The 26836-nt window shown below is 45.3% G+C and overlaps 1 protein-coding gene across 2 annotated transcripts in view; it reads left to right on the top strand.

Annotated features, from left to right (window-relative positions):
* LOC115793136 (spectrin beta chain, non-erythrocytic 1-like) overlaps positions 1 to 26836 on the top strand; it is a 126488-nt gene that overhangs the window by 19398 nt on the left and 80254 nt on the right. The window contains exons 1-2 of one of the 2 annotated variants that reach the window (XM_030747954.1): positions 7132 to 7223; positions 20970 to 21255. In XM_030747954.1, the coding sequence (XP_030603814.1) occupies positions 21108 to 21255 (148 nt within the window). In that variant the 5' untranslated portion in view covers positions 7132 to 7223; positions 20970 to 21107. Of the gene's footprint in view, positions 1 to 7131; positions 7224 to 20969; positions 21256 to 26836 lie in introns of those variants that run through there. The other variant, XM_030747953.1, reaches the window with a different exon arrangement.

The following is a 26836-nucleotide window of genomic DNA, read 5'->3' as shown; positions in this document are numbered from 1 at the left end:
TCATTCAGAAATGGATATGAGGGAATAATTGTGCTGTTTATCTGAGGATATCACATTTATCCTGGAGCCATTTGGCTGCTCGAGCGTCGGTCTTTACAGTATGTGTGGAAGGGTCTGTTTGACAAAGCTCACGTCCTCACTTTCTGTCTCTGAAACTCTGAAAAAATATTAAACTGCACTCTGAATTTAGGGTTTAGGGTGAACATTTATCCGCCTCCCATCTGTGATTTCAAAGGTTTGACGTGTGCATTTGCCGGCGTTTCTGCTGCCTAACGACACAAAAGCTCTGCAGACTGTTTATGTCACCAGTTAGCCATCTAGCTAGCAGGACCATGCAGTTAAATTTGGCTTCCATCAGTGAATAAAATGACTAATAACTAATAATCATTGTGTCACATTTTGCCTTCCAGCCACACATTTTCTTTCCAAATTCTCTCCCTGCCAGGCTGTGGCACGTTTAGTTCATATATATTTATTTTCCCATTGAATTCTAGTTTTAAGTACACAGTTCTGTTAAAAGGACTTTTTTTAGTTCAGTTAATCCAGTCTTCCAAAGTCATTTCAATATTCACCAGAATAACTGAGTTCAATGGAAGGGTTCCCAAAATTGAGACGCTCCTGCAACAGTTAGAAAAAAGCACTATTTTATTTTCCGTGTTGTCTGGTAGATGTGACACCCGAACTCCTGTGATTTCATAACGGAAGCTCTGATTCATCCCAAGTTGGGCATGGTAGTGGCAGAAGGTTCCTCCACATGCCTGAAAACACAGAATATGAATATCTTGATGCCATGAGGAGATGCAGCTCTACTAACACGACAGTACAAGAGGTGGAACTTTCAAAATGAGAGTATGTGATGAATGGATTTGTATACTTTTCACCAGTGTTTGCTGGTCCCAGAAACACCAGTGTGGAGTCGCAGCACTTTGTGCTAATTGTGCTAGCTAACTTTCTTATAGTTTCTGCATCTGCGAGCATGCTGACTGAAGCATGGGACTGTGAGGGCTCCATCGAATTGGTAGGAATCCCTTTTCAAATCAGCTGATCCTCTCTCGATTTGAATGATGCGGTTCAGCCAAGTGTTTCCATAATGAACGTTCAGCCAAGTAAAGCGAGGATCTCTGCGCTGTTTTCACCTGCTGTTCAAATCGAGGGGCGAGCGATCAGACAAAAGATGGCTTAAAGGGGGGAGGAGGTGTTTTTCCCAAAGCTGGCACACACTTCCAGACTTGGTAAAGACATTAATATCTTTGTTTAGGTCTTATATTTTATTTTTAAAGTGTACATTAACCCTAATCCATTAACTTTAAAGCTAACAGCTCACACAGTAATTGATAAAAGAGCTGCAGCTGGACTGCAGTGAGTTTGTGCATCAGTGTCAAAATGAGTTCAGAGAAATCTATTTTTTCCACTTCATGCAAGTACCATTAGTGTAATAACCAGTCAGAAAGCTTTACACTGAAAAACATTAGCTTATATTAAAGTTTGATTCCTGCTTAATAAATAAATCATACTAAAATCCATTATTGTAAATAAGCAGTCATGCATTAGAAGCCGTACAGGAGGAGATCCATTCACTGATGCTGATCACAATTAATGAATAAATATGGCTGCGTTTCACCGCCCTCACATGCTCTTACAACCCAAACACGCTGAACCCTGCACGACCTTTTGTCCTTTCAAAACTACGATTCTTCCTAGACGTGTGTGTGTGTGTGTGTGTGTGTGTGTGTGTGTGTGTGTGTGTGTGTGTGTGTGTGTGTGTGTGTGTGTGTGTGTGTGCGCGCGCACAGACTTTGTTAAAACAAACAGAATGTTTCTAAATTCTGATCTCCTGGATCCACGTAAAACCTTCAGAGTTTGTTCATCTGCATTTCCTGCACATGTAACGCCCAGCGGGACCCTGACAGCGACGACAGGGTCTCTCTCTCTCATTCGTCTGCGTCCTCCACCCGTCTGCCGGAGCAGAGGGAGGATGAGAGGCTGTTTGTTTGAGCAGGAGCAGGAGGAGGAGGGCGGCTGGGCGGGGAGGCTGTTTTTGGCTGCAGGCTTCAGTTGCATAATGGCAGGAAAGCGGTGGGAGAGTTTGGACTGGGAACCAGAGGGGTGGAGAGGAGGAGGAGGAGGAGGAGGCCAGTTTTTAAGTTAAAACTCTGTGATGTGTATGGACAGTTTTTCCTGTCACGTCTGGATTTGATCCAGGATTTGGGACAATAAATCCCTGATGATTCGGGAACATTAACATGGAGTTCAGTCTGAAGGCATCATTAGCTGCTCCTGTTTCTGGTCTAATACGTCTCTGTGTTATCAGCCGTCTTATCAGTGCATTTAGATTGAAACCAAATACTCTGGATTCTTTCCCACAGATTTTCAGTAGATGCATTGAAGTGAAACGGCAGCTTTATTTACATGAAAGTTAACGTTTACACTGAACTCTTATTTCCTGCATTCAGCAGCTGGAGCTGTGAGGTTCAGCAGCACACGCTCGTGAGAGGTGAAGATGAGGAGGTCAGGTTTTAAAGGGTTAATGATGCTTAATTACACTGTGCTCTAAAAAAAGCAGAGTGTAAATAAAGATGATTCTTTATTCGTTAAGCCCATAAACATGAGCAAGAGCTGCATATTCGGGCTGCAGAAGGTAGGCAGGTAAAAAAAATGTTAAGAAAAAGGAGGAAAAAAATCAATTCTGGGGCTTAAAGTTGCAAATGTAAGAAAAAAATATGCAAATATATGATAGAAAAATGGGCAGATGTGACAAAAAGAAATGGGAAATATACAAAGGGGAAGAATGGAAATGTACAAGGGAAAAAAGAAATGTATGGGGGAAAAAACCTCAACAATTTAAAATAAGGGTAAATTATGAGAAATTGGTGGCACAACAAAACAAAATAAAATGATCTAACTATATACGCGGTTATCGATATTCAAACAGCTCGTACATCTTTACTGTTGGATCAAAGCAGAGTTAAAGGGTCCCCAAACATTTTTTTTTTTCTTTCAGTGCATCTATGAAATGTAGATTAAAATTTTTATTTATTAACTCAGAACTGGAACGATCTGCTGATCAGGTCACGCGTGCGCCCTTCTGTGCTGATTTTTGACCCTGTGTCCTCCGTTTGTGGGCAGCAGCCTGACGTCAGAGCGAAGGATTGTCTGTAAAATGTCAGAAACATGAAATAATCAGCTGTTGTTTCACATCGATGGACCCTCGCACTCCCTCGCCTCCTCACACCGTCCGTCTCCAGGGTCGTTCTCAGTCACAGACGCCTCCTCTCTGTGTTGATGTTGATATGCGAGGCTTTAAACACTCACACACTCTTCACTGACAGCCATGCAGCAGACTTGCATCAGCCTGCGCTGCTTTGCTCCTTCATACTATAAAGATTTTCCAGTTAAAGGTCCTCAGAATTGTTTCCATCTTCAGTGGGAAGACGTTTCGCGTATATTTTGCAAAGTATTTCACTTTGCTGGACGTCTGATTGTAGTCAGATTACTTCCACGGTGCTCAAACAGCTCCCTTCGGAGGCACCATGTTAGAGGCTGATGCTGCTCTCGCTCTCAGACATGCCTGGCTTTGTGTCATTGTTGTGCAACGTAAATTCATGTCCTTGTGATATCACCGGCATTAATGACATAAACTTATAGTGATGTTATTGTGGATGGTGTGATGGGGCACAGCTGTTGTGTAAAACTGATTTGTTGGCAGTTTTTCAGCCCTGAAAGTTTCATGTGAAACTCTCCTGTACTAAATTATTAAAGTTTAAAAACGCTGGAGAAATAATGCAGATGAAAAGTTTGGACCTGCTCCTCTGCCTGTAACTCAGACAATATTCATAGTGTGAAGGTAAAATTATTCATGGCTTCATTAAACATACTAACGGTGTACAGGAAGCTATGAGAGAGCTGCTGCTGCAAAACTAAATCTGTTACACAACATTTGCCACTTTCTCTCATCCCTTATCCTTTTTCTGCCGCCCGTCTCCCCGTCCTCAATCCCTCCTGTCTCTCTCTCTGTCTGTCTCTCTCTCTCTCGTGTTACTACAGACCCGTCTGTCTCTGTGTCTGTGGCCTTGTTTCTCATCAAAAGGCTGCAGTGTTGTGAGTGGAGTGAAAGTCATCACTGGATTTTATGAGCTGCCATAAGCTAACACACTGTGTGTGTGTGTGTGTGTGTGTGTATGTGTGTGTGTGTGTGTGTGTGTGTGTGTGTGTGTGTGTGTGTGTGAGAATCTATCTCTGTGAGGAACAAACTGAGTTTTAACCTTGGCAGTGAGGACCTGTGTGGAGGGATTTTGGGTCTGTGGTGTCACATACTGTATTTTGAAGCCTCTCAGTCAGAGTTTTAGCTGCGGCTGTATGGGTGCATCACAGAGGCCACACCCCTAATGATGTAAACTTCAAGCCTTAAAACAGTTTAATCAGCTGAGTTATAAAGAAATTCTCCCCCCGTGCAGCTGTTATGAAGGGGAAAATGACGTTTATTTCTTTCTCTGTTAAAATTTATTTTGGGAGCATTTTTGCTGTTGACAGAGCAGCAGTGAAAACCCAAAACGCTTATTTCTGCTCTAACACAGGAGTCTATGGGGACTGACTCACTGCTGGAGCCTCTGGTGGACGTTAGAAGAACTGCAGGTTCTGAAACCTCATATTTTGCCCCTGGAGGTCGATGCTCAGTATTACCACAACCTTCTAGCAGTACGGCTGCATTACATATTGCCACAAACATGGGGGAATTATCCACTATAATTAATTTAATGAGTATTTAAAAAACATGACTGTACTCAGGTTGGTGCATTAAGTCAGTGCGTGATAGAAATATCACCATCTCCACGTCCTGGTTGAACAGAGGATGCAGTGTGTCCTCAGGTGTTATTGATGGACACTCACACAGCACTCAGGATGCTCATTGATAATTAATAGATGCTCTGGTAGCTGCATAGTTAAGAGCACATGGTGTGTGTGTTCATAAGTGCTAACTAAATGCCTCCTGACTGCTGGATCGGATATTGACCGTGTGTGTAAAGCAGTAAATGGCGGACTTAGATAATAGGACGCTCTGTGTGTGTGTGTGTGGATGCAGCGCACACACACACATGAGCAGATGACTAATTCATTGTGAAGTTATCAAATATAGATTTGAAACATACTGCGTGCAGCCCTGCACAGCTCTCCTGTTATCAGCAGTAAAGAACTCAAATCCAGCTCCTTTTACAAACCTGCACATGTGCAGTGAGAACATCTCCTCCTTGACTGATGAGGAAACATGAAAGCTTAGTCAATTTTAATTATTTACAAAACGTGGAAAAAACCACGGCATCTTCACGTTCCATCGTGTGATGGAAAGGAAAACCATCAGCCCACAGAGGCTGAATCAAAGACCCTGAAAATCAAAGTGAAAAATGATGGAACATTTTTATGAAATTTCACTGCAGCAACTCAAAGTGATATTCAGTAGTCTGCATGCCTGACAGCGTCGGGGCTCCTAATGAGACGATGGATGGTGACCTGGAGGATCTCCTTCCCGCTCTGGATCGGGGCATTCATTGAGCTCCTGGACAGTCTGAGGTGTAACCTGTTGGTGTCAGATGGACCAAAACACAGTGTCCCAGAGGTGTCCTATTGGATTTAGGGCAGGTGAGCGTGGGGGCCAGCCAGTGGTATCAGTTCCTTCATCCTCCAGGAACTGCCTGCATATCTCACCACAGGAGGCTGAGTATTGTTGTGCACCAGGAGGAACCCAGGACCCACTGCAGCAGTGTAGGGTCTGACAGGTCCAAGGGTTTCATCCTGATACCTGATGGCAGTCAGGGTGCTGTAGCCCAGCCTGTAGAGGTCTGTGTGTCCCTCCATGGATATGCCTCCCAGACCATCACTGACCCACCAAACCGGTCACACTGAACAATGTTACAGGCAGCATCACGTTCTCCACGGCTTCTCCAGACCCTTTCAGGTCTGTCACATGATCAGGGTGAACCTGCTGTCATCTGTGGAAAGGCACCAGTGGATTGGCTAATTCTGGTATTCTATGGCAAATACTCCAGGCTCCACAGTGCCGGGCAGTGAGCACAGGGCCCACTAGAGGATGTCGGGCCCTCAGGCCACCCTCATCAAATCTGTTTCTGATTGTTTGGTCTGAGACGTTCACACCAGTGGCTGCTGGAGGTCATGTTGTAGCTCTGCAGTGCTCATCCTGTTCCTCCTTACACAAAGGAGCAGATCCCGGTCCTGCTGATGGGTTAAGGACCTTCTCCAGCCCTGTCCAGCTCTCCTAGAGTTCCTGTCTGTCTCCTGGAGTCTCCTCCATGCTCTGAGACTGTGCTGGGAGACACAGCAAACCTTCTGCCAATGGCACGTATTGATGTGCCATCCTGGAGGAGTTGGACTACCTGTGCAGCCTCTGTAGGGTCCAGGTATGACCTCATGCTGCCAGCAGTGACTCTGACCCTAGCCAAAAGCAGAACTAGTGAAAACCAGTCAGAAAAGATGAGGAGGGAAAACTGTGAGTGTCCTCCACCTGTAAATCATTCCTGTTTGGGGGGTGTCTCATTGTTGCCCCTCTAGTGCACCTGTTGGTAATTTGATGAACACCAAAGCAGCTGAAACGGATTAACACCCCCCCCCCCCCCTCTCTGATACTTACTGACCACATCAATATCACAGAGGTTTACTGACTGATGCTGAACTGATTTTAAAAAGGCTGCTTTCATTTTTGGGCCGTGTAAACTGGGGACTGTAGTTGGATAAAAGATGAACGGGTCTCGGATGGGATGTTGAGCCGGGTCAGAGTGTGTGACGGAGTGTGTGGTGAACTGGGCGGGTCGTTGGCTGTGCAGAGTCCAGAGTGTGGAGAACTAATGTGAGCAAATAAAGAGGGAAATCCAGAGCAGAGCAGCTGAATCAGACGGGTTTCCGGCTGGAGGAGCAGAGCTGAGGAGGCAGGGGGCTGCAGACTGAGGCAGACAGGCGTGGGTGGTGGATGAGGAGCTGGAGGTCCAGTGAAGATGAGCAGATGTGGAAGGTGCTTTATTGTTAGTTTTTATGTTTAAGAAAACGAGTCTTTAGAAGCCTGTTTACTTCAGTACTGAGCACTTTCCTGACCCTAGGGTGACGCCTAGTGTTAGCTTTGGGTACTGCACGTCATCCACGTTTCTCTGAAGCCGTTCAGTTCGTCGGTCTGAGTGCAGCGCGGTGGCTTCTCTCTGAGCCTTGGGGCACACACGTCTGTAAGTGCTGTAGCAACAGTTTGTCATATGATACAACGTATGTGAGCTGTTTCCTTTGATTTAATGAGCCGAGTTAAGTTTTACTGAAGCACCTCTGTGTTAGCTTTTCGCGACTAGCATGTGGTGCTAGCAGGGATGTCTGTGGTTGATCATCGCTTTAATGTGAAAATACATATTTTGATCAGAAACGTTTAAACACATGTCAGAGTGTCACTTAGTGACATGTTGTGTTTATGGTAGTTTTGTGACCCGAGCATGAGGTGAGTGAAGCATGTACAGCAGTTAAAGCTTCATGAAGCAAAGCCGCCTCATTTTACTCTGTTAGCTATCTGTCGGTGCTTTGTATGGACACAATACAATAATTAATGTATTATTATTATATATGTATAATTATCGTAAAATCTACGTCTAGAAGTGATTCTTTTCTATAGTGATCTTCTCCTGCAATAATTCAGTGATTCGGATGCGCTGTTTATTATGTATATTTTGACTATATGACCTATAATGAAATAATCAATATCATCTGTACAACAAAAAAAAAAAAACCCTGAATCTTAGCTACCTATGTAGTCAAATATTAGTTATAATTAGAAAAATTAGCGGGAAATTAGCCGTTTAATGACGTCTTTGCTGTTGCTGAAGGATGGGGTCAAAATGGCTCCCCCTGGTGGTTCTGCTGAGAACAGAGGGGACAAATCTTTTTTACTAATCAGAGTTAATGATTTTTTTTAGATTGCACAGTACTGATGTGATGCTCATCCTCAGTCACAGTTCCAGTTTCTTTTAGCCTTTTTCATGTTTTGTCTGTCAGGAGCTGCTAAAAAAGTGATTTTTATTATTATTACTTTAATTAAACTCTATCAGTGTGGCTCTTCTCTGCGCTCTCCTTTCAGGATTGTACTGAAGTCGGACTGATTTTCTTAAATTCCTGCTCTCTTTGTCTCACTTGAATCTCTGCTCTGAACAAAACAACTCGCCCGAGTGAGCAAATGTGACCACATGACTTATTGATGGCGAGCGGCCGCTGTCGTCTGGCTGGCTGCTGAGAGGAGCTCGGTTTGGTTTGGTTTTTACCGCTCGGGGTTCTGATCAGACGTTGTGTTTAGCCGAGGTCGGTGCGAAGCTGCAAACAAGTCGTTCTCACGGAGAACAAACGGGCGGAGACGACTGAAAAGCTTCCAGGGAAAATCAAAGTGACAGAAACACAAAGGAGTAACACAAACAGCATCAGCTGGGAGGAAGCCGGCGTGGCTCACACACACACACACAAATGTTCCAGCCTGCTCATCCGAGTGACTGAGAGCTAACCTGCAATCTGATCATCACTTAATCTGCTGCTCCTCAGCTCAAAGATTAGAGACACTGAAGACAGCACGAAGTCAGTCAGTGGTTATCAAACATGAAGCATGAGGGGAAAAAGTTAAAATGGCTGTACTCTGTGCTTGGTGCTGATTGGTCACACGTCAGGAGTAAAAGCCTATCGGATGAGAGGAAAAATAACGATGCCGAACATCGGAAAAATGCTGAATGTCGGTGCCGAGCTCAGCTCAAAGGGTTGCTTTCGTAGCGTGGTTCACAAACGACCTGCTGCTAACACATGATCTGTACCTGGTAATGTGGGTGATTGTATTTACAGCTGGTATAAATTAGCTTAAATTCTGCACATATTATGATCTCAGGAGTGTATCCAGCTGCTCCGATGACTTTTCCTGATGCAGATAAAGATCCAGATGCAGATCGGGATCTTAAAAACAGGTGGAAAAGGGTCCGCGGCTCAGTTTTTTCTTTTCTTTATCTCTCTCTCTCTCTCTGCTCCATTCACTCATGTGCTCGCTCGCCCCCTCTTGTTCTCCCACCCAGCTCTGGGAGCGTGATCTCATCCCCTCTGACTGCTGACACATTCCTGTGCTTTCAGCCCTTTATTCCCTTTTGTCACTGTGTGTGTGTGTGTGTGTGTGTGTGTGTGTGTGTGTGTTCGTTCTCACATGATGGAGCAGAGAGGCCCCTGAAACTGACTGAAGGGTTTTCAGGTCGGTGTACAGTCAGGCTGTTTTGCTGCTTCAGTTTTTATTCGTCTCACCAGTTTCAAAGACTTTCATTTTCCAACAAAGAGACAAACGTATGCAAAGAGTCGATATTCCCAGTGTTCACCCTTCTTCATGTATCCTGCCGGGGGGGGGTCATTCCTGCCTTATCAGAGCTCAGTTTGTGGGTTTCTGCTTTTGAGGCCCGGGGGCTCCAAAACACAGAAAACTAAATGATGATTAAAGTTGTTGAAAATCGACTTTAAAAAGACCCATTTTAAATGCACAGTTCATTAACTTAACAAACAAGTTTACGTTTCCCAACCAAAATAATCCTCATCGGGATTTTTGAACCTGGAGTCCACCTGAAGGATGCCTGCAGAGATGGTTCTGGAGGGCACAGGAAGTTTGTGTCTCACATTTGATGTTGTTGCATCATCATTTTGTTAAAGCTTTTATTTTGAAAGAGGAGCTTCTAGTTTTGTAAGCCTCAGTGTGATTCTGGGGCAAACTTTAGTGTCCGAGTCATTATCGAACCCTGCTGATTGATTTGTGTGTGTGTGTGTGTGTGTGTGTGTGTGTGTGTGTGTGTGTGATGAGACAGCTGCTGTGGATTGTGTTTCCAGGCTCTGCATTGGTGTTTGTCCTCTGATGGGAGGACGGAGCTTAGTCACCGTTGCTGCTTGGAGGACTGCAGGGCTTCAGCCTGCTGCAGATACCTGAAACACGCAGCTGCACTGCTTTAGAATTAAATCAGGTGTCAAAGGTGAAATGAGATGAGGAGGGGGCTCAGTTAGGAAGTGTTTTTTGTAGCTCTTGCCCTCTGCCGACCTCCTTAAAGGTGCCCTATTCTGCTCATTTGCAGCTTCATGTTTTCATTCCTGCAGTAGTTTTCAGGATTCACGGTTCAACATGATCCTCCTTTATCAATACTTAAGCTAGTGATCGAGATCCTCCCTAAATCCACTGCTCAGACTTATTTGATGCTGAAATGTTGCTGCAGGGTTCAGGCTAAAATCTCACTCTGATTGGTCCTGCAGGATCATCAACTGTTGGCCAGTCAGAATGTTCTGGATAATCTACAGAAGAGGACCTAATGTTTAAGTCAGTGTCTATGAGTCCATAAAATCTTTAAGAATATGAGTGCAGAGGTCGGGGCAGAGGGTCATTTTCTCATAGACTGCTATAGGACCAGAAGGCTTTTTGCAACCTCAAGTGTCACCCCCTGGTGGCCATTTAAAAGAATGCAGGTTTCAGGCACTTGGATATTTTGGGAGATGCTGCAGTTCATTTTGAAGTTAACTTTGAGATGTTGGATTGATATAAGGTCCTGAGATCTGGAGCAGTTATGATGAAAAATGTTTAGAAATAACTGCATGCTGTTCTCAGAGATAAAATCAGAGCTGGACAGAGAAGCTGCAGGTGGATCTCTCTAACACGCTCTGCAGCCCTGATGAGTCGGCCTGCACGAATCAGCTCGTTGTGGACGTTGGTTTTAATGTCCAACCAGAACCCTGACCAACCACGAAAAGCAGATGGGCGGTGTTTTCTCTGTCACGTCGACACTGGACTGCTGTGGTGCACTGTATACTGGAGCGAGTCAGTCGTCTCCTGCCTGTTTACAGTTAGTTTGAAATGCTGCAGCCAGATTACTGAGTGGGTCAAAACTGCTCCAGAGTTTGCAGTGTCTCTGGAGCTTCACCTGAAGCGCTGCTGCAGTTATCAGAGGTTTATCACAGAGTCGGCTCATTTAGAGAACATATGAGGGGTAAATCCAAATACTTCTTTACAGCAGTTCAAATAAAACACACGTTCCCTGGTTTTTGAGTCAGTCGTTGTGAAAAGTTGATCAGGGCTTTGTGTGCCTGTTTTTGGCCCGTTGATTGATCATCGTAACCATGGGAAGCACTAACTGCATTAGCAGGTAACCTTCTGAGACAACCTGATGAAAGGAGATGCTGACTGTCCTGCAGACTCAGAGATCCTCTGTGGTGAACAGCTGTGCGGTGGAGCGTTCGCGGGCGGACTCGGGCGGGAATCCGCCGCTCCGTGTCGGGTCACAGTGACACAGGAAGAGCCGGGACTCTGCGGCCTCGCTGCTGTCTTTGTGTTTCGCCCACAGACGCTGTTCATGTGTCAGTTTGCTTTCCTCGTAACGAAGCTGACGCAGGAAGATAATCACACGTTAGTCTGCGCCCGGCCTTTCCAACAATCCCTGTCGGAGCGCAGAGGGTACCTGCCACTCCAGCAGAGGTCCGAATGCTCGGATCAAAGGTCAAAAGGTCAAAAAGCTGTCGGCATTCCAGATTTAAGGGTGCTATTCACTCTTCTGAGAGCCTCTCTGCATTAAAGCAATAAAATAAAATAATCCTAAGAAGATGGAGCCGACTCGCTCCCTTTAACCTTTCCTGTGACCTTCAGTGCAGCAGGCTCCATTTAAACCCTTACAGCCTCAGTTATGTGTGATCTCAGCCTCACTTAACTGAGGGGTCGACTCCTGTACAAAGACGTGTGACTGTATGGAAGTCTATGAGAAAATTCACTTTCTCCCTTGACCTCTGACCTCAGTAAACACTTGGTGAGTTTATGGTCACAGTTGTTAGTTTCTTTTCTTTTTAAATAAAACACAGTGTTCATTTAATGAATTATGGTCCCTAAAATGGAGCAGATGTAACAAATGCATAAAAATTCTGGCTGTTTTTTAAGTTTTCCCAAAGCAGGGATGATCCAATCGAACGAGTGCTTATGTATCAATAACAGAAAAAATAAGCTTGTAATAGAGCTTTGTTCTGGCTGGAATTTAGAAAAGATTGGGATTAATGTGACTGTAACTATTTATGCTTTCTGTGCAGTCCTAGTGTGGACAGAGTTGATCCGACTCTGTAATCAAGTCATTCTGTGGGACGGGTTGACGAAGGTCTGGTGGCTGCAGAACGTAATCATTTCGGGTACTTTTTAAACTCTGAGCTGGAGCCAAAATGTCCGTCGCTGAACCAGAGCTTCCTGTGTGTCCTGCAGCCCCCCCGCTCAGACCCGTGCTGAGACTGCCGGTGGCGGCGGCGTTCGGAGCTCCGGCCCGCTGACGCTGAGCCTCTGCGCCTGATGGTGTCGGGTCAGATAGCTGCTGCCGCCGCCCTACATGGCTCCGTGTGGCCTACATAAGACTGCAGAGCGGAGAGTTGATGGATGACTTCCTCATGCATGTCCTAGATAGACTCACACACCTGTCGCTGTGTGCGTGTTCACTGCAGTGAAGGCTGACCTTGTCCACAACTGTGCGGGTTTGAGTTTGTAAGTGAGCTACATGATGATAAACTCGGGGGCACGTCATTGTTTTTGCTTTGCACTCGGATCTTTTTGAGTTTCCTTGTTCTCAGTTTGATTTGAATCTTTTCTGGTGGCTCTGAAAATCTCTGGTGTTACGAAATATTTTCATTGTTGCATATTTATTCCTGAATTTGTGACAGAAGCACTGACTGAAAAGGGGCCGGCAGGTGCAGCGAGCGTAGGTGTGCGTCTGTTAATGGAGACCTCGGGCCGCAGAGCGCCGCGGCTGCAGAGCGCCGTGCAGGCAGCTTGTCCTGCGTGGGAGTTTGAACGCCGCGTGAGATTCTGCCCGTTTGGGTTGCCATGGTGAACAATTGATACTTGAATTATAAAATTGTCAGAGCTGCTAAAAATACAGAGATATGAGATCCGTCTGTTTTTCCATCTGACAGAAGAAAATGTGCTGCAGAGCTCCTCATTTCATCTTCTTCTCCACACTGTAGAGAGCGGCGTAAGCAGGGTCATAGGTCGCACAGCAGGTTCATGAACTACAAGTGCTCAACAAGAACCTGGAACAAGCAGACATTTGACCTTTATTTACCTGAAAGGATTCATTGATAATCAAATCAGCTGATGAGTTTTCTTTGTAGTGATGGAGGAGGGGTTTCTGTAAAACGATTTCTTTGTAACGATGCTTCTCGCTAATAAATCCGATCCTGCTGGAAAGCCTGTTTATTTCCCCTTTAATGGTTTTCTGCACACGATCAGCCCCGGGACAGTGAGGGCAGTGACTGTATGTTACCATACTTACAGAAACTGTTTGATTCTTGACTAAATAAAACCCTAATTTAAAAATAAATTTAAAAAATGATCAAAAAAGTTTAACTGAAAGTAAAGTTGTGTTAGAATACCAGTTATGGGGCTGAATGTGACCTGCTGATTGGGTCTCAGCAGCATCCAATAAAATCCCAGAAGTTCACTCAGCAAACTGCAGACAGCTGGGCCTGTCAGAGAGGCCACGCCCCTAATAATGCAATATATAAAAAGGTGAGTTATAGAAGCATCCTCCCCCCATACAGCTGTTATGAAGGGGGAGATTATCCACAGAGACCAAAGCAGTTTCTGTATCAGCTGTTTATTTCTGCTGGAAGGTTTTAACACAGGGTCTATGGGGACTGGCTCACTGTGGCGCCCCTGCTGGACACCAGAGGAACTGCAGCTTTATTGCAGCTCTCAGGGCCTGGAGCTCAGAGCTGGAAAGTGGAGCAGTTTGGTCCTTTGGCAAAAGTCAGCACACATCTGTCTCTCCAAAAACATCAGCACGGATTTTTATCTGATTTCTCTTTGTGTCCACTCCAGATTTTGGTTTCCCTGGAGCAAAGAAAGCAGCAGGAGAAACCAAAGAACCTTTGACCTCTGTAGGCCTTCAGTCAGTTTCATTGCTTCTCTTTGACTCTCTGGTCTTCCTTCATCGACGCCGTCTCTGCAGCTCTGCAGTGGAAGCTGTCGCTGTGATTTAGTTCCACTCTCAGTAAAGTTTGTGAAGCTCCAGCCGAGAGTCTTTGTGCCGCCGTCGCCAGCTTGACGAGTGGGCTCGCGCACAATGCGTGCTGGGACGGCGGTAACCATGGCAACGTGTGCTTTTAACTTGATAATGCCCGTCTTTGAGCGCAGCCTCGGAGAGGAAGGAAAGAAAAGATGCAGCATTATCTGCTGCAGATGAAGGCGATCGTCCTCGGGCGCCCGCAGGACTGTTTTTATGGAGGAGTTCAAGTTTGATGAGGTTACGCTTTTATTTTGAAAGAAAATGATGTGGTTTGAACACCAGCTTTAATCAGCCATGTGGGCTTTTAATCTGACAGTCTAAACACTTGGAGTGCAAATTCGTAATGAGCTGAACGTGGTTTGAAAGCAGCTCTGAAGTCAGTTTTCATCTGCAGGTGGAATCCCTCAGTGCAGATCAGGGTTACTGTGGGTCAGTCTGAAAATCAAGGACATTAAGGTCATGTTTCCTGGAAGTTTGCTGCCCTTATTAAATCTGCAGGTGGTGTTTTATTTGAACAGGAGCACGATGGGCCGCTCCTCCTCCTCCCTCCACACAGACTCGTTATCATTGTGGTCCAGCAGCAGCTTCACGGCAGCATCCAGCAGTCCCGAGCGCCGGCTCAGACTCCAGGATGTTTGTAAGGAGTTTCTTTCTCACTTCCAGCACGAAGCAGCAGATTCAGCAACAGTAGATGTTTGATCTTAACTTGGCTTCAGGTTCACGTTTTATGCTGGTTTCTGAGTCAGCTCCACGCTGCCTGTATGGGCTCTGACTGCAGATACGTGCTTTTGAGTGTTATTTATCAGCAGTTTAATATCATGCATCCAACTCTACGTTTATCACAAAATTAAGAAAACATTATTATAATGAGGAGTTGTTTAATGATGAGTTAAAGCTGCTCGTCTGAGGCCATGCTCCTCAGCTGGATAAGGATGGCGTGCTCGCTGCGTGAGGGAGGAGCTGCTGCCCGAAGTCGAGGAGTTTAAGTTTCCTCAGGGTCTTGTTCTTGAGTGAGGGGAGGGTGGGGTGGCGTTGGCTGTAATATGGTTGCTGTGGTGAACAGAGCTGAGTATCTATGTTCCCACCCTCACCTGTGACCTCTAGGTAGTGAGCAAAAGAATGAGATCATGGATGCAAGCGGCGGGGATGAGCTTCGTCCAAAGGGTGTCTGGGTTCAACCGTAGAGAGCGGGTGAGGAGCTCGAGTGTTCAGAGTAGAGCTGCTGCGCCTCCACATCAAAAGGAGCAGTTTGAGGTGGTTTGGGCATCTCACCAGGATGCCTCCTGGATGAGGTGTTTCAGGCGTGCCCAAATGGGAGGAGGCCCGGCGGTAGAACCATAACACGGTGGAAAGATTTCTGGGTTTTAAAGTGTTCGTTTTGATTGTTTTAAGTCCTGCACATGTTTCCTCCTCTTTGTGAGTCCCTGTAAGGACATTTTGTCCTGAAAGTTTTGTTGACTGTGTTGCATTTTTTTTTCCTGTGTGTGTGTTCAGAAGATGCTGGTTCAGGCTCTTCCACTCAGAGTTAGAACTAGTTTCAAGATTTTCTTGTTGGTTTTTAATTTAAGGCGAACTTTTTCCTTAAACCAGGTAAAACAGACCTCTCCCGTACAGACATACATGCAGATCTGTGGCAGTGTGACGGAAGCAGAGAGGAAAACGAAGTGGCTGCTCCTGACAGCTTTCATCAGAAAGAAAGCCGGGGGAGAGCGAGCGTTAACAGGCGGTAATTGTAGTGGAGGATGCTGGGAGGTGAGAGAGGTGGGAGGAGGATGTGGGCGAGAGATGGAGAGGAGAGAGAAAAGGAAAGATTCATCTGATGGTGGAAAGATGCTCAGAAATGAAAATGAAGCAAAACCAAATGTGCTGTGAAGCTGAAACCAGATCAGTTCTGAGCTCCAGCATTCACGTGAAGCTCAGGTGCATCGTGGGAAATGGAGGCTCCAGTAGGGGTTTAAGTGTTGACCTGAGCTCAGTTATTTCTTTAAACAAACACCTCAGAGGGCTGCACTAATGACTGTTTTCACATTATGAGTAAGGAAGTGTTTTAAGTAACACTTTAAAATCAGTTAATAATCATATTTAATGAAGAAAAGCTTCACATTGTTTTTTTTCTAAAATATAAAATTGTCTCCAATAGCCGGGGATCTGTCCGCCAGGGCCTCTGCTCATCACCAGCAGGTGGTGGGCCTACAGGAGGGAAGGCCCATGTCGTCTCTTCGGGCTGCGCCTGGCCGGGCACCGCAGGCTAATTCCCGGCCGCCAGATGCTCTCCCTTGAGCTCCCTCCCCAGGCCTGGCTCCATGGTGGTGCCCCGGTAACCCTATCCCAGGCAGGGTAAACGGTTCCCTTGTTGGCATTTTCATGGGAGTCTTCTGAACCGCTTCTTGTCTGGCCCCTCACCCAGGACCAATTTGCCTTGGGAGAACCTACCAGGGGGACAAGCCCCTGGAAAACATAGCTCCTGGGATCACTGGGGCACACAAACCCCTCCACCACGATAACGTGGCGATTCACGGAGGAGTGCGGCCATTCGGGAAGGGCTCAGAGTAGAGCCGCTGCTCCTCCACATTGACAGGAGCCAGTTGGGGTGGTTCGGGCATTTGACTAGGATGCCTCCTGGGCCCCACCTGGGTGAGGTGTTCCAGGCATGTCCTACCCCAGGGGAGACCCAGGACACGCTAGAGAGATTATCTCTCTGCTGGCCTGGGAATGCCTCGGTGTTCCCCCGGATGAGCTGGTGGAGGTGGCTGTGGAGAGGGAGGTGTGGGCTTCAGTGCTTAGGCTGCTTGCCCCCATGACCCGGCCCCGGATAAGAGGAAGAAAATGGATGGATGGATGAATAAAATTGTCTCTGCTCTTAAAGCATTCTTTTACAAGTGTAAAAAGTCCTGAATTTTTCCTCTTTGATTGTCCGTCTATCATCCCATTATCTCTATTTCTGGACTTCCTGTTCCCAGCCAGTGTCATTACTCTCATCGCTGCTCTCCCTGCTATAAATATCCTCCTGGGAAGGTTCAGCTCCTCCTCTCAGTGCTTTCTTTCTCCTCCTTGCAGTCATGGTAGCAGGTTTCAGCAGACTGGTTCATGGCTTCAGTTTACCTTCAGTGGCCTGATTCCCGGCACACATCCTCACCTTTTCTTAGCTCTGCTCTGGATTTTTATCTGCAGCTCGTTAGCCCTTATTTCTGATTTCCTAAAATTCTGGTGATGCCTCCAGGACTGACTCGGACCTTCGGTTCAGCATCCATGGCACACTTCCAGGTTATCACTAAAGACACACATCTCTGTCTTATCCTCCTGCTCAGAGTAAAGCAGGAGGATGTTGGTGTGTCTGTCTGTGAGGTTTTTACCTTTCCGGTCTATAGAGCCCAAAACCAGAAGGAGTGCAGCCATGAAATATGAGATATTCATGTCTCCATCCGTCTGTCCTTAGCCTAATCATGTGATCATACTGTGCTGTATGATTGGCTATACCTACTTGAGCATTATTAACTGAAACGGAGAAAGTGGGGATTCCCCATATCTATCAGCTGACATCGGTCCCTGAACAGCAGGCAGTACCTGACAAACTTCAGGTAAAGAGCCAGTCTGTTTATAGGAACATCAGTTTTAGGCTGCAGCCTGATTGGTTAGCCTGTGATACCAACTTCTGATTGGCTGAGCATCGTCTAACACAGGGGTGGGCAAACTTTTTGGCTCTGGGGCCACATTGGCAGACGGGCTGGGCCAGCACCAGATGCATACATATCAGACATAAACATAAAAAAGGCATTACAGTGTTGATACTTACATTTAGTTTTAGTGGGAACAGTGTTGCTTTTGCTTTTGTTGTAGCAGTTCTCAGAATCCTCTATATCAGTCGTAATTATGATATGGTTTGATTTGGGCAATTCTGTACCAATCTTTGGTGGGCCAGATTAAAAAGACCAATGGGCCAGGTGAGGCCCACGGTCCGTAGTTTGCCCACCCCTGCTCTAACATGTTGGTCAGGGATGACTCAGGGTCATAAGTATTACAGACTATGACTCATCATTGAGCGATATTAAAGCCATACCTACTGCTCAGCTGTGTTGCTCAAATGGAAACAACATGGTTGCCTTATGATTATAGTGATGTCATACATAATGCTTTGATACCAGCAGGTTATGTAGTAATATTCCTGTACACACGAGTATAATGTGAATATTTTGGAAGTATGCATTATATCTGGGTTAGTGTTATAGATTTTATAAACAGACGTTATGTAGTACACACCTGTGTACAGAGTGCAGTACTTTCTCTGATGTGTTTACATGGCAGTGTTTGTGTCTGTTCTGGGACGGTTACTAAAAGGTATTTATAGAAATGTTAAAGATAATCACAGGATATCTCTGACGGTGTGATTACAGTCGCTTTGATTTAATGAGTTTTGTTAATATTAAAAAACATATTTTGCTGGAATCTGTATGAAATCTTTACTAGGCTGAAATTTTTCACAGTTCTTCAGATTTAATGATCATAGAATTACTGCTGGTGATAATTGATACCAGATTATGAAACCAGCAGAAAACTGTAATCCTGCAGTTACTGAACGTCTCACCTTCCCGCTCAGTTTGCTGTCCTGCAGTGACACACTTTCTAAAAACTCTGTCATGACTCCATGGCTGCTGTGTGTGTGTGTGTGTGTGTGTGTGTGTGTGTGTGTGTGTGTGTAGGTGTGTAGGTGTGTGTGTGTGTGTGTGTGTGTGTGAGAGAGAGAGTGAAGCTAACACAATGTGCACTCAGGCAGAAGCAATACACACACACACACACACACACACACACACACACACACACAGGGTCCCAGTGGCAGCATATTTTTAGCTTAGCAACACAAGCAGCTCCAGCCTGACTGGTTTGTGAGCTGCAAGTGGGTGGTAGTACACACACACACAGTATCAGTGTGTATCTGTGTAGGGAAACAGATTTTGCTTAGCAGACTCTACTCAGAATAATTTCATTGGTCGAGTTGGCCGCCAGTGGGCGGAGCCTGAGAGAACCCTGTGGTATGATGCAGAATGGAGACGGTTTGAATTCACCGCAGTGTGAGGAGGACGGGACGGACGGGAGAGCGGCCAATCAGAATGTGAGGCTGCGTCAAACTAGACGTTTTTACTTAAACTCACCAATAACTAATTTTAATTCAGATGTGGAAAAAATAAAACTAAAATTGTAAAACTTAAAAATATAAATATATTAAGTTTGTGTTCAGAAAACCTGCAAAGTCATTTAAACGTCATTTTTATCACTAGTTTCGTGTTCATATTATTCTGAACTATCTGCTGCTCCACACCTAAACGGACCCCCCGACAGGCTCAAGATTTCTAATGCTGTAAATCAGCATCCGGTGTGACATTGTTACCCGGGGCAGTAGATGGTTTATTCTGGTGCTCTGTGCTCAGAGCGTGTCTGAAGCGTTCAGTGCGCGGCAGGCTGGTCAGAGACTGCACCTCTGGATGCAGACTGCAGCTGGATGAGCTGCTTTGAGGCCAGATTTGAAGAATTCAGATCATTGCGTGTATTTGAATGTTGGTGCCAGCTGAGGTTTGAAGAGCACAGACGGTCTGAGGCCGTTTTCCTCAGCGTGTTAAACGCTGTGTCTGAGCTGCTGTGGGGTTTTTGTCGAGTCATGCTGCTGACTACAGGATCCAAATCGACTTGTCATGCTGAGTCGCTCCTCTCCTCTCAAATAGTTCACATACTGCATTAAAACACACACTTCTAAAGCTTTCCATCCTGAGCTCGCAGTGCAGATTTTTTCCCCATTTTCTTACATTTTACTGACTAAAGAAGTCACCTGTTTTTTTTTTAATATCATTTCCAGATATACTGCAGCCCTAAAACTAAAATCTACTATAAACATAATAATTGCTCTGAACTGAGCATCTAAGTTTTGATTAGGTCCTTAAACGCCTCACAGCCCTGATGCATTCAGTGTGTATCCTGAAAAAAGTGTTTCTCTCATATGTTGTAGTAGCATTTTGTGGCCAGAAGGAGGCACCGCTCCCTTAGTTTAGAGATAAAACCTGGCAACTCAAAGAGAGCCTAGATGGTCTGCATCCAATCACAGAGCAGAAGTCAGTCACATGACAGCCTCCCCTCAGTGGCTCAGAAGAGCAGAGTGGTGTTTGCACTGCTGCAGCATATTTAAACAGATTCCATCAGACTTTAATGAAATGTGCTGTGTAAATAAAGTTTAATGCAGTTTGAAATGTGTCACTGATGTGAAGGTTGTAGATATGAATTTGCAGACTAATGCACAGCAACGTACAATTAAAACACCAAAGTTCATTAAAGATGAATCGGCATCATTTTTGTAAATGCACAGTGCAAACTGACACTTTGATTATGAAGGTGAAAGTTTAGAGACAGGTGGAGGAGGTTCAGGTGTGTGTGTGTGTGTGTGTGTGTTGAAGGTGGTGCTGCTTTATGTTTTTGCACAGCTTAGTCAGACCCTGCCTGCAGGCGATTAGTTTAAGTCTGCCTGACTCTTCTTCACCTTCTAAAGCTGAGAAGTAGCTCGTTCTGTATTCATGTTCTGGGCATGCACATCGGTACTGGAGATCTTTTAGGGGTGGATGTCCCACCTGAACCCACTGCAGTCTGAGCAGTTAATGAGAGGAAACCACAGAAAGTCTGTAAACATGTTTGTTTCTGCTGTAAAGCTGGAACATGAGAGTCTGTGGGGACGGGCTCACTGTGGAGCCTCTGCAGGATGCTCTGCTCAGAGTATCTGTAACTAAGAAATTCAGTAATACAAGTATTTGTTAGCCGAGCTCGCACAGACTTCATGAATCTTGTGTTTCTTGGAGAGTTTATCCTCGATGCTGCCAAAAGGTTTCATTTTCTCCTCTTTTCGTCTCTCTGTCTTCGTTTTAACTCCTGCAGGTTTTGTAAAGCGTTCTCGGCCTGCCAGCCAGAGCCGGTCTGAGAGTGTGAGCGTCCCGCGGCGATCAGCGGCAGGCAGCAGGCGAACGGACTCGAAGGCAGCAGGGGAGGTGGAGGTGGAGTCACGGCGAGGTCAAGATGACGTCGGTAGCGGCGGAGTACGACCACATGGAGATCCAGCAGCAGTACAACGATGGCGTCAACAACCGCTGGGACGCCGACGACTGGGACAACGAGAACAGCTCGGCGCGCCTGTTCGAGCGCTCGAGAATCAAAGCCCTCGCAGGTAAGACGAGCTCAGTGACGCTGAGTTTGAGCTAAAACGTATTAAACAGGGTGTTATCCTGGCTTCAGGTTAACATGATCCGGTTACTGATGATGATTTCACACACACCACGTCTTTAAAGCCAGGAGCAGGAAAACGGTAACAGCAAACTCGGGAAAGGTCAGAGGCGTTTCTCGCGCTGATGGTTTCATATGTCAGCGCAGTATTTCTAGACAGTATCAAAACCTTCTCCCACTTTTCCACTTCCTGTTAATCCTGGTGAACCTGCTGCAGCTCAGCTGGAGGCGCAGCAGAGGTGGAGATGACTAAAATCAGTTTTTTAATCTGCACATATCTCTATGAATGCTAACAAACAGCCTTTATTTAACCCGGATCACCTTATCCAGCTAACTTGATATAATTCTGGATTAGCTGAACCTCGTTTGGAGAACTCGACCCAGAACCTGCTGCGATCTGTGAGACTTTGTGTGTTCTTGTGCGTTCGCTCTGAGAGTCCGAGCGGTTGCGTCAGCTCAGAGAACGGTGCAGCCGCTCGAAACATCGAGTTTCAGCATGAAAATCAGCGTTTTCCCCCTCGGGGCAGGATCAGCCACCTGATGGAGAACAGAGATGGAAACCCTGCTTTGGATTTTCCTGATGCTCCATGTTTGTGGCTCGTGCTCTCTGGGGTGGAGCAGTTTATAATCCTAGTTTCCTGCTTTGAGTCATATCAGCGACTTCGTGTTTGCGCCAAATCCGGTTCAGATAATAAACTCGCTCAGTGAACGCCGGCCGTCCGGGCGGAGCGGGAGTCGTAGGTCATGGACGTCATGGTAACCAAATATCACAGCAAACACGTTTTTGTTTTTTTCTTTTTTTCAGAAATCAGAGCTGAAAGATTCACGAGTAATTCTCTGAAAAATGTGACGTTTATGGGAAACAATAAAAGCATATGAAGCTGAACCGAGGCAGCGCCGTCCCTGCAGTGTTTCCTTTAGTTTGTTCTTTGTCAAATGTGATGTGATATTTGGATGCAAACTATAATGTGAAACTTGGAGTTCCCACATACCATCGTTAACATGACCTCTGACCTCTGACCTACAAAGTTTTATCAGATTCTTTCCAAACTTCAGACACGCACACGCTTCCAAACACGAGCTGCTCGGTGGAGAAGCTGAAGGACCGACACTGTGTGGCTCTCAGCTTTCTTTGTCCACGTTTGACCCGCGGTGAGTCTGGTTACCTCAGCTCAGCCGCGGCTCCGCCTTCAAAACTCCAAATACACAAAACAGTTTCCAAAGGGATCCAGAAGTGTGATGAGAAGTTTCTGATTCAGCCCATTAAAACTGTCAGCCTGGTTTTCAGTGACTCAGTATTAATGCCGCTGTCTTCAGGGGGAGATGCAATAATCTAATTTTAGAGTCCGCATGACTGATTCAGAATTTTTAAGACAAATATATAATTTTATTTTAAACTTTCAGACACACAAAACAAACACATCTCTAACATTTAATCATTCATTTATTTGTTTCCAGTCTGCCCGCCTCTGCTCGGATCAGCTGCCTGTCGGCTGGTTTGGATGGTGCGCATAAATAAGAAGTTGAAGTCGTATTTTCTGAGTCCTCTGAGATTAAATGTGCGTTTCGTGGCATCGGGTGTGGTTAAAGCGGTGTGTGTGGGTGTGTGTGTGTGTGTGTGTGTGGTCACAGATGGCGGTGGCTGACTGTAAACGTGCTTTACAGTAACTGAATCTGTCGCTGCTGTTTTACTCTGATGGCCGACTGCTGCAGGAGTGTCCGCTTCACTAAATAATGCACAGCGGTGTTAAATATCCATGAGAGGGTGTGTGTGTGTGTGTGTGTGTGTGTGTGTGTGTGTGTGTGTGTGTGTGTGTGTTAAAGGTACGGGGGTGGAACTTGTGTGTCTTTGGCTCCAGCGAAAGAAACGAGGGTTTAAATAGTCAAAAAAATATCCACCATGTTTATGCCTTAAAGTGGGAGGAGCTAAAACTGCTTTTTTTGGGGGGGCTGTGTATCCACACTGTAGTGAACTCTGCAGACTTATTTAAACATTTTTTGTCTTTTAACATTCGGTTAAGTTTTGCTGGCAGCCAGACTCTGTTTGAAACCTCTGAGTGATGAAGATGATCTCGTGTGATCTGTTGGCAGAGGAAGATGATGGTCTGTCACATGCACTCAGCTTCGTCCAGTGTACTCGATTCTTCTTCCTCTGCAGCCTCTTCCTGTTCACGCTGAGCTCAGCAGGCTGCTGGATGTCGGGGGTGGTGACACCGAGTGGTATTTGAGTGTGTGTGTGTGTGTGTGTGTGTGTTGTTAAGGAGCTGAATGTGTGATTAGCTGGCAGCAGCTGTAGTTTCAGTAACTTAAAGCGAGAGTTTCAGCAGTTATGCTGGAGTATCTTATAATAACAGCACTGAGAGACGACAGCAGTTCAGATCTGCACTCATGTTCATGCTGCTCTGAATTATCATTAATAAAGGAAGGACAGACGGAAAGGAAGGATTATAGAGAAAGGAACGATGTGAAGAAGGAAGAGTGAGGGAAAGAGAAGGAAGACGGCGAAGGAAGGAAGCTGAAGGAATCAAGGAAGGAAGGAAGGAAAGAAAGTAAAGAATGAGGAGTGAAGGGAAGGAGGAAATTAAGGGCAGGAAAGTGATGAAGAGACAATGTAAAGAAAAGGCATGAATGAACAAATAAAAGTGAAGCAGGGAAAGAAGTAAAGGATTGTGGGAAGGAATAACATTCGTCACAGATACTGGAAAGTGTGTTACTGCAGCACGACGTTAAAATGTGAACAAACTCAGATTCAGAATGACCACATCTTATCTCCAACCTTAAACTCTGCTAACATTAGCCTGCTTCTTAAACCAGGCAAAGACCCCACACTCCCATCCAGCTACAGGCCAATCTCTCTCATTAATGTAGATCTTAAAATAATTTGCAAAGCCCTTGCCAAAAGATTAGAAAGTATTACTCCATTTATTGTACATCCAGATCAAACAGGCTTTATCAAGGGTCGGCACTCAGCCAATAATACACGTCGACTGATAAATATAATAGACTATTGTTCTATTAACAAATTAGAGACGACAATCGTGTCTTTAGATGCAGAGAAAGCATTTGATCGGGTAAATTGGAAATTCTTACTAGCAGTTCTGCAAAAATTTGGATTCGGTTCATCCTTTATAAACTGGATCAGAACACTACACAGCTCTCCGAATGCGCGAGTTAGGACAAATGATCTCATTTCACAAAGTTTCAGTCTGCAGAGGGGCACTAGGCAGGGCTGCCCACTCTCTCCCTCTCTTTTTGTAATTTTCATTGAGCCGCTAGCAGCAGCAATCCGTCAAAATGCAAATATTAAAGGGATTCAAACTGAAAATATGGACCATAAACTTAGCCTTTATGCTGATGATGTATTACTTTTCCTTGGGAATTCACAAGGCTCTCTTTTGAAGACTATCACACTGATAGATAAGTTCTCATCTATATCTGATTACTCTATCAATTGGAGTAAATCAACAGTTTTGCCTCTGAATTGTAATTTCCAGAGAACCTCTAGGACCCCACTAAAGTCAGGAAATATTAGATATTTAGGCATAAATTTTTCCGCCAGGCTCTCAGACTTGGTACGATTAAATCATATCCCCTTATTAAAAACAATAGAGGATGATCTCACACGTTGGAACAGTTTACCTATATCACTTATGGGGAGAGTTGCTGCCATTAAAATGATGGTTTTACCAAAAATTAATTATCTATTTTCATTGATCCCTAATAAACCTTCTATTCCTTGGTTCAAGTCACTAGATTCAAACATCTCAAAATTTTTATGGAAAAACAAACCGTCAAGAATAAGCTTAAAAACTTTACAAAAGCCAAAACACAGTGGAGGTCTAGAATTACCAAACTTTTATTACTATTTCTTAAGCAGTAGATTGCAGTATATTTCAAAGTGGATCAAATCCAACTCATTAGACAACCCATGGCTGGATCTAGAACAGGCGTTTTGTGGAAAAATAAAAATCTCAGATTTACCTTTCATTAGTTCCAGTATTAAACATCATAACTGCTATAAAGTCCTTAGTATAAATACCTCTCTGACAGCCTGGTGGGAATTTTTAAAAATAACTAAGTCTTCACTCATCCCCTGTAAACTAACACCCATTTGGAACAATCCAGATATTTGTCAGAAAAAGAAAATGCTGAATTTTCCGTTATGGCGTGATAAGGGTATAAATAACTTAGAACATATTATCCAAGATGGAAATTTTATCACGTTCCAAGAACTTATATCAAAATATAGAATTGACAACGGTAGATTTCTGGAATATCAACAAGTTAAGTCCGTCCTACAGGGAAGATTTAACCTTAATCAATTGAATCTAGAAATGCCTACTTGGGTAACAGAATTTCTTAACCTCTGTACCCCAAAATTGTTATCAAAATTATATAAATTATTAATAAAAACTGATGATTCAGTTTCCCTCCCAATTACAAAATGGGAGCGTGATCTTTCTGTCAACCTGGATCAAAATTTATGGACAGAAATATGTTTAAATATCTTCAAAATGACTAAAAGACCCCAAATACAACTTGTACAATATAAGATTCTCCATAGAACATACTACACTGGACAAAGGATGTTCCAAATGGGCCTTACACACTCAAACATATGCACCCACTGTACAAGCAATTCAGAGGATAATCATCTACACGCTCTGTGGTCTTGTGTACCAGTTCAGAGATTTTGGCAGAGGATTTGTGAAGATCTATCCACATGGTTTAGCTGTCATATCCCAACTTCCCCCAGACTATGCATCTTAGGTGATGTCAGTGAATTAATTATGGAGTTAAATATATCACACATAGTTCTTACTGCCTTGTGCATCGCTAAGAAGATGATCCTCATGAACTGGAAGACAAAAAATAAACTATGTATTACTCAGTACAGAAATTTATTAGTAGATCATGTTAGTTTAGAGAGAATGTCTGCTTCTTCTAAAAACAAATTGGAGGAATTTGACTCTCTTTGGTTCCCACTGCTCAGCTCCATTACTTAGTGGGGGTGGTGGGCTGCGGGCTCTGCTCCTGATGTGCTTTGTGGGGGGGTGGGGGGGGACTCCGGGGGCCTGGGTAGCTGGTAGCCTCCTGGGGCTGGGGTCCTGGGGCGACCTTCTGGTGATGTCTGTGTGCCTGTCCTGGTTGATGGTGGTGGGGGCTTGGATGGTGCTGCCTTCAGTCCTGGGGTGTGGGCGGGGTGCTTGGGGGGGTGGTGCCGGCCCTCGGTCGGTTGGCTGGTCTTCCCTGTATGGCTTGGGGGCTGGGGTCTGGGGCCCCGGCACTGGGGCCGCGCCGGCTCCCGGTGGGCCCCCCCTGGCGCGGGGGGGGCCTCTGCTGTCCCGGCCGCGCCGCCGGGTGGGGTGGGTTGGCCTGACGTCGGGATGTCCGGTCTACGCTTTTGGGGCCCTGGGGTGCCTGCATTGCGGGGGGGTGGGGTGGGGGATGGGGCCGCGGTGGGGTGGTTGGGGGGGACTGGGCACTGCATTTCCATGCCCAGGCCAGTATGTCCTGTCGCCTGT

Source organism: Archocentrus centrarchus, chromosome 15 (genome assembly GCF_007364275.1).
Source record: "Archocentrus centrarchus isolate MPI-CPG fArcCen1 chromosome 15, fArcCen1, whole genome shotgun sequence".
Lineage (NCBI taxonomy): Eukaryota > Metazoa > Chordata > Actinopteri > Cichliformes > Cichlidae > Archocentrus > Archocentrus centrarchus.
Note: the sequence above shows the minus strand (reverse complement) of the source record. Positions and strands in the feature narration are given on the sequence as shown.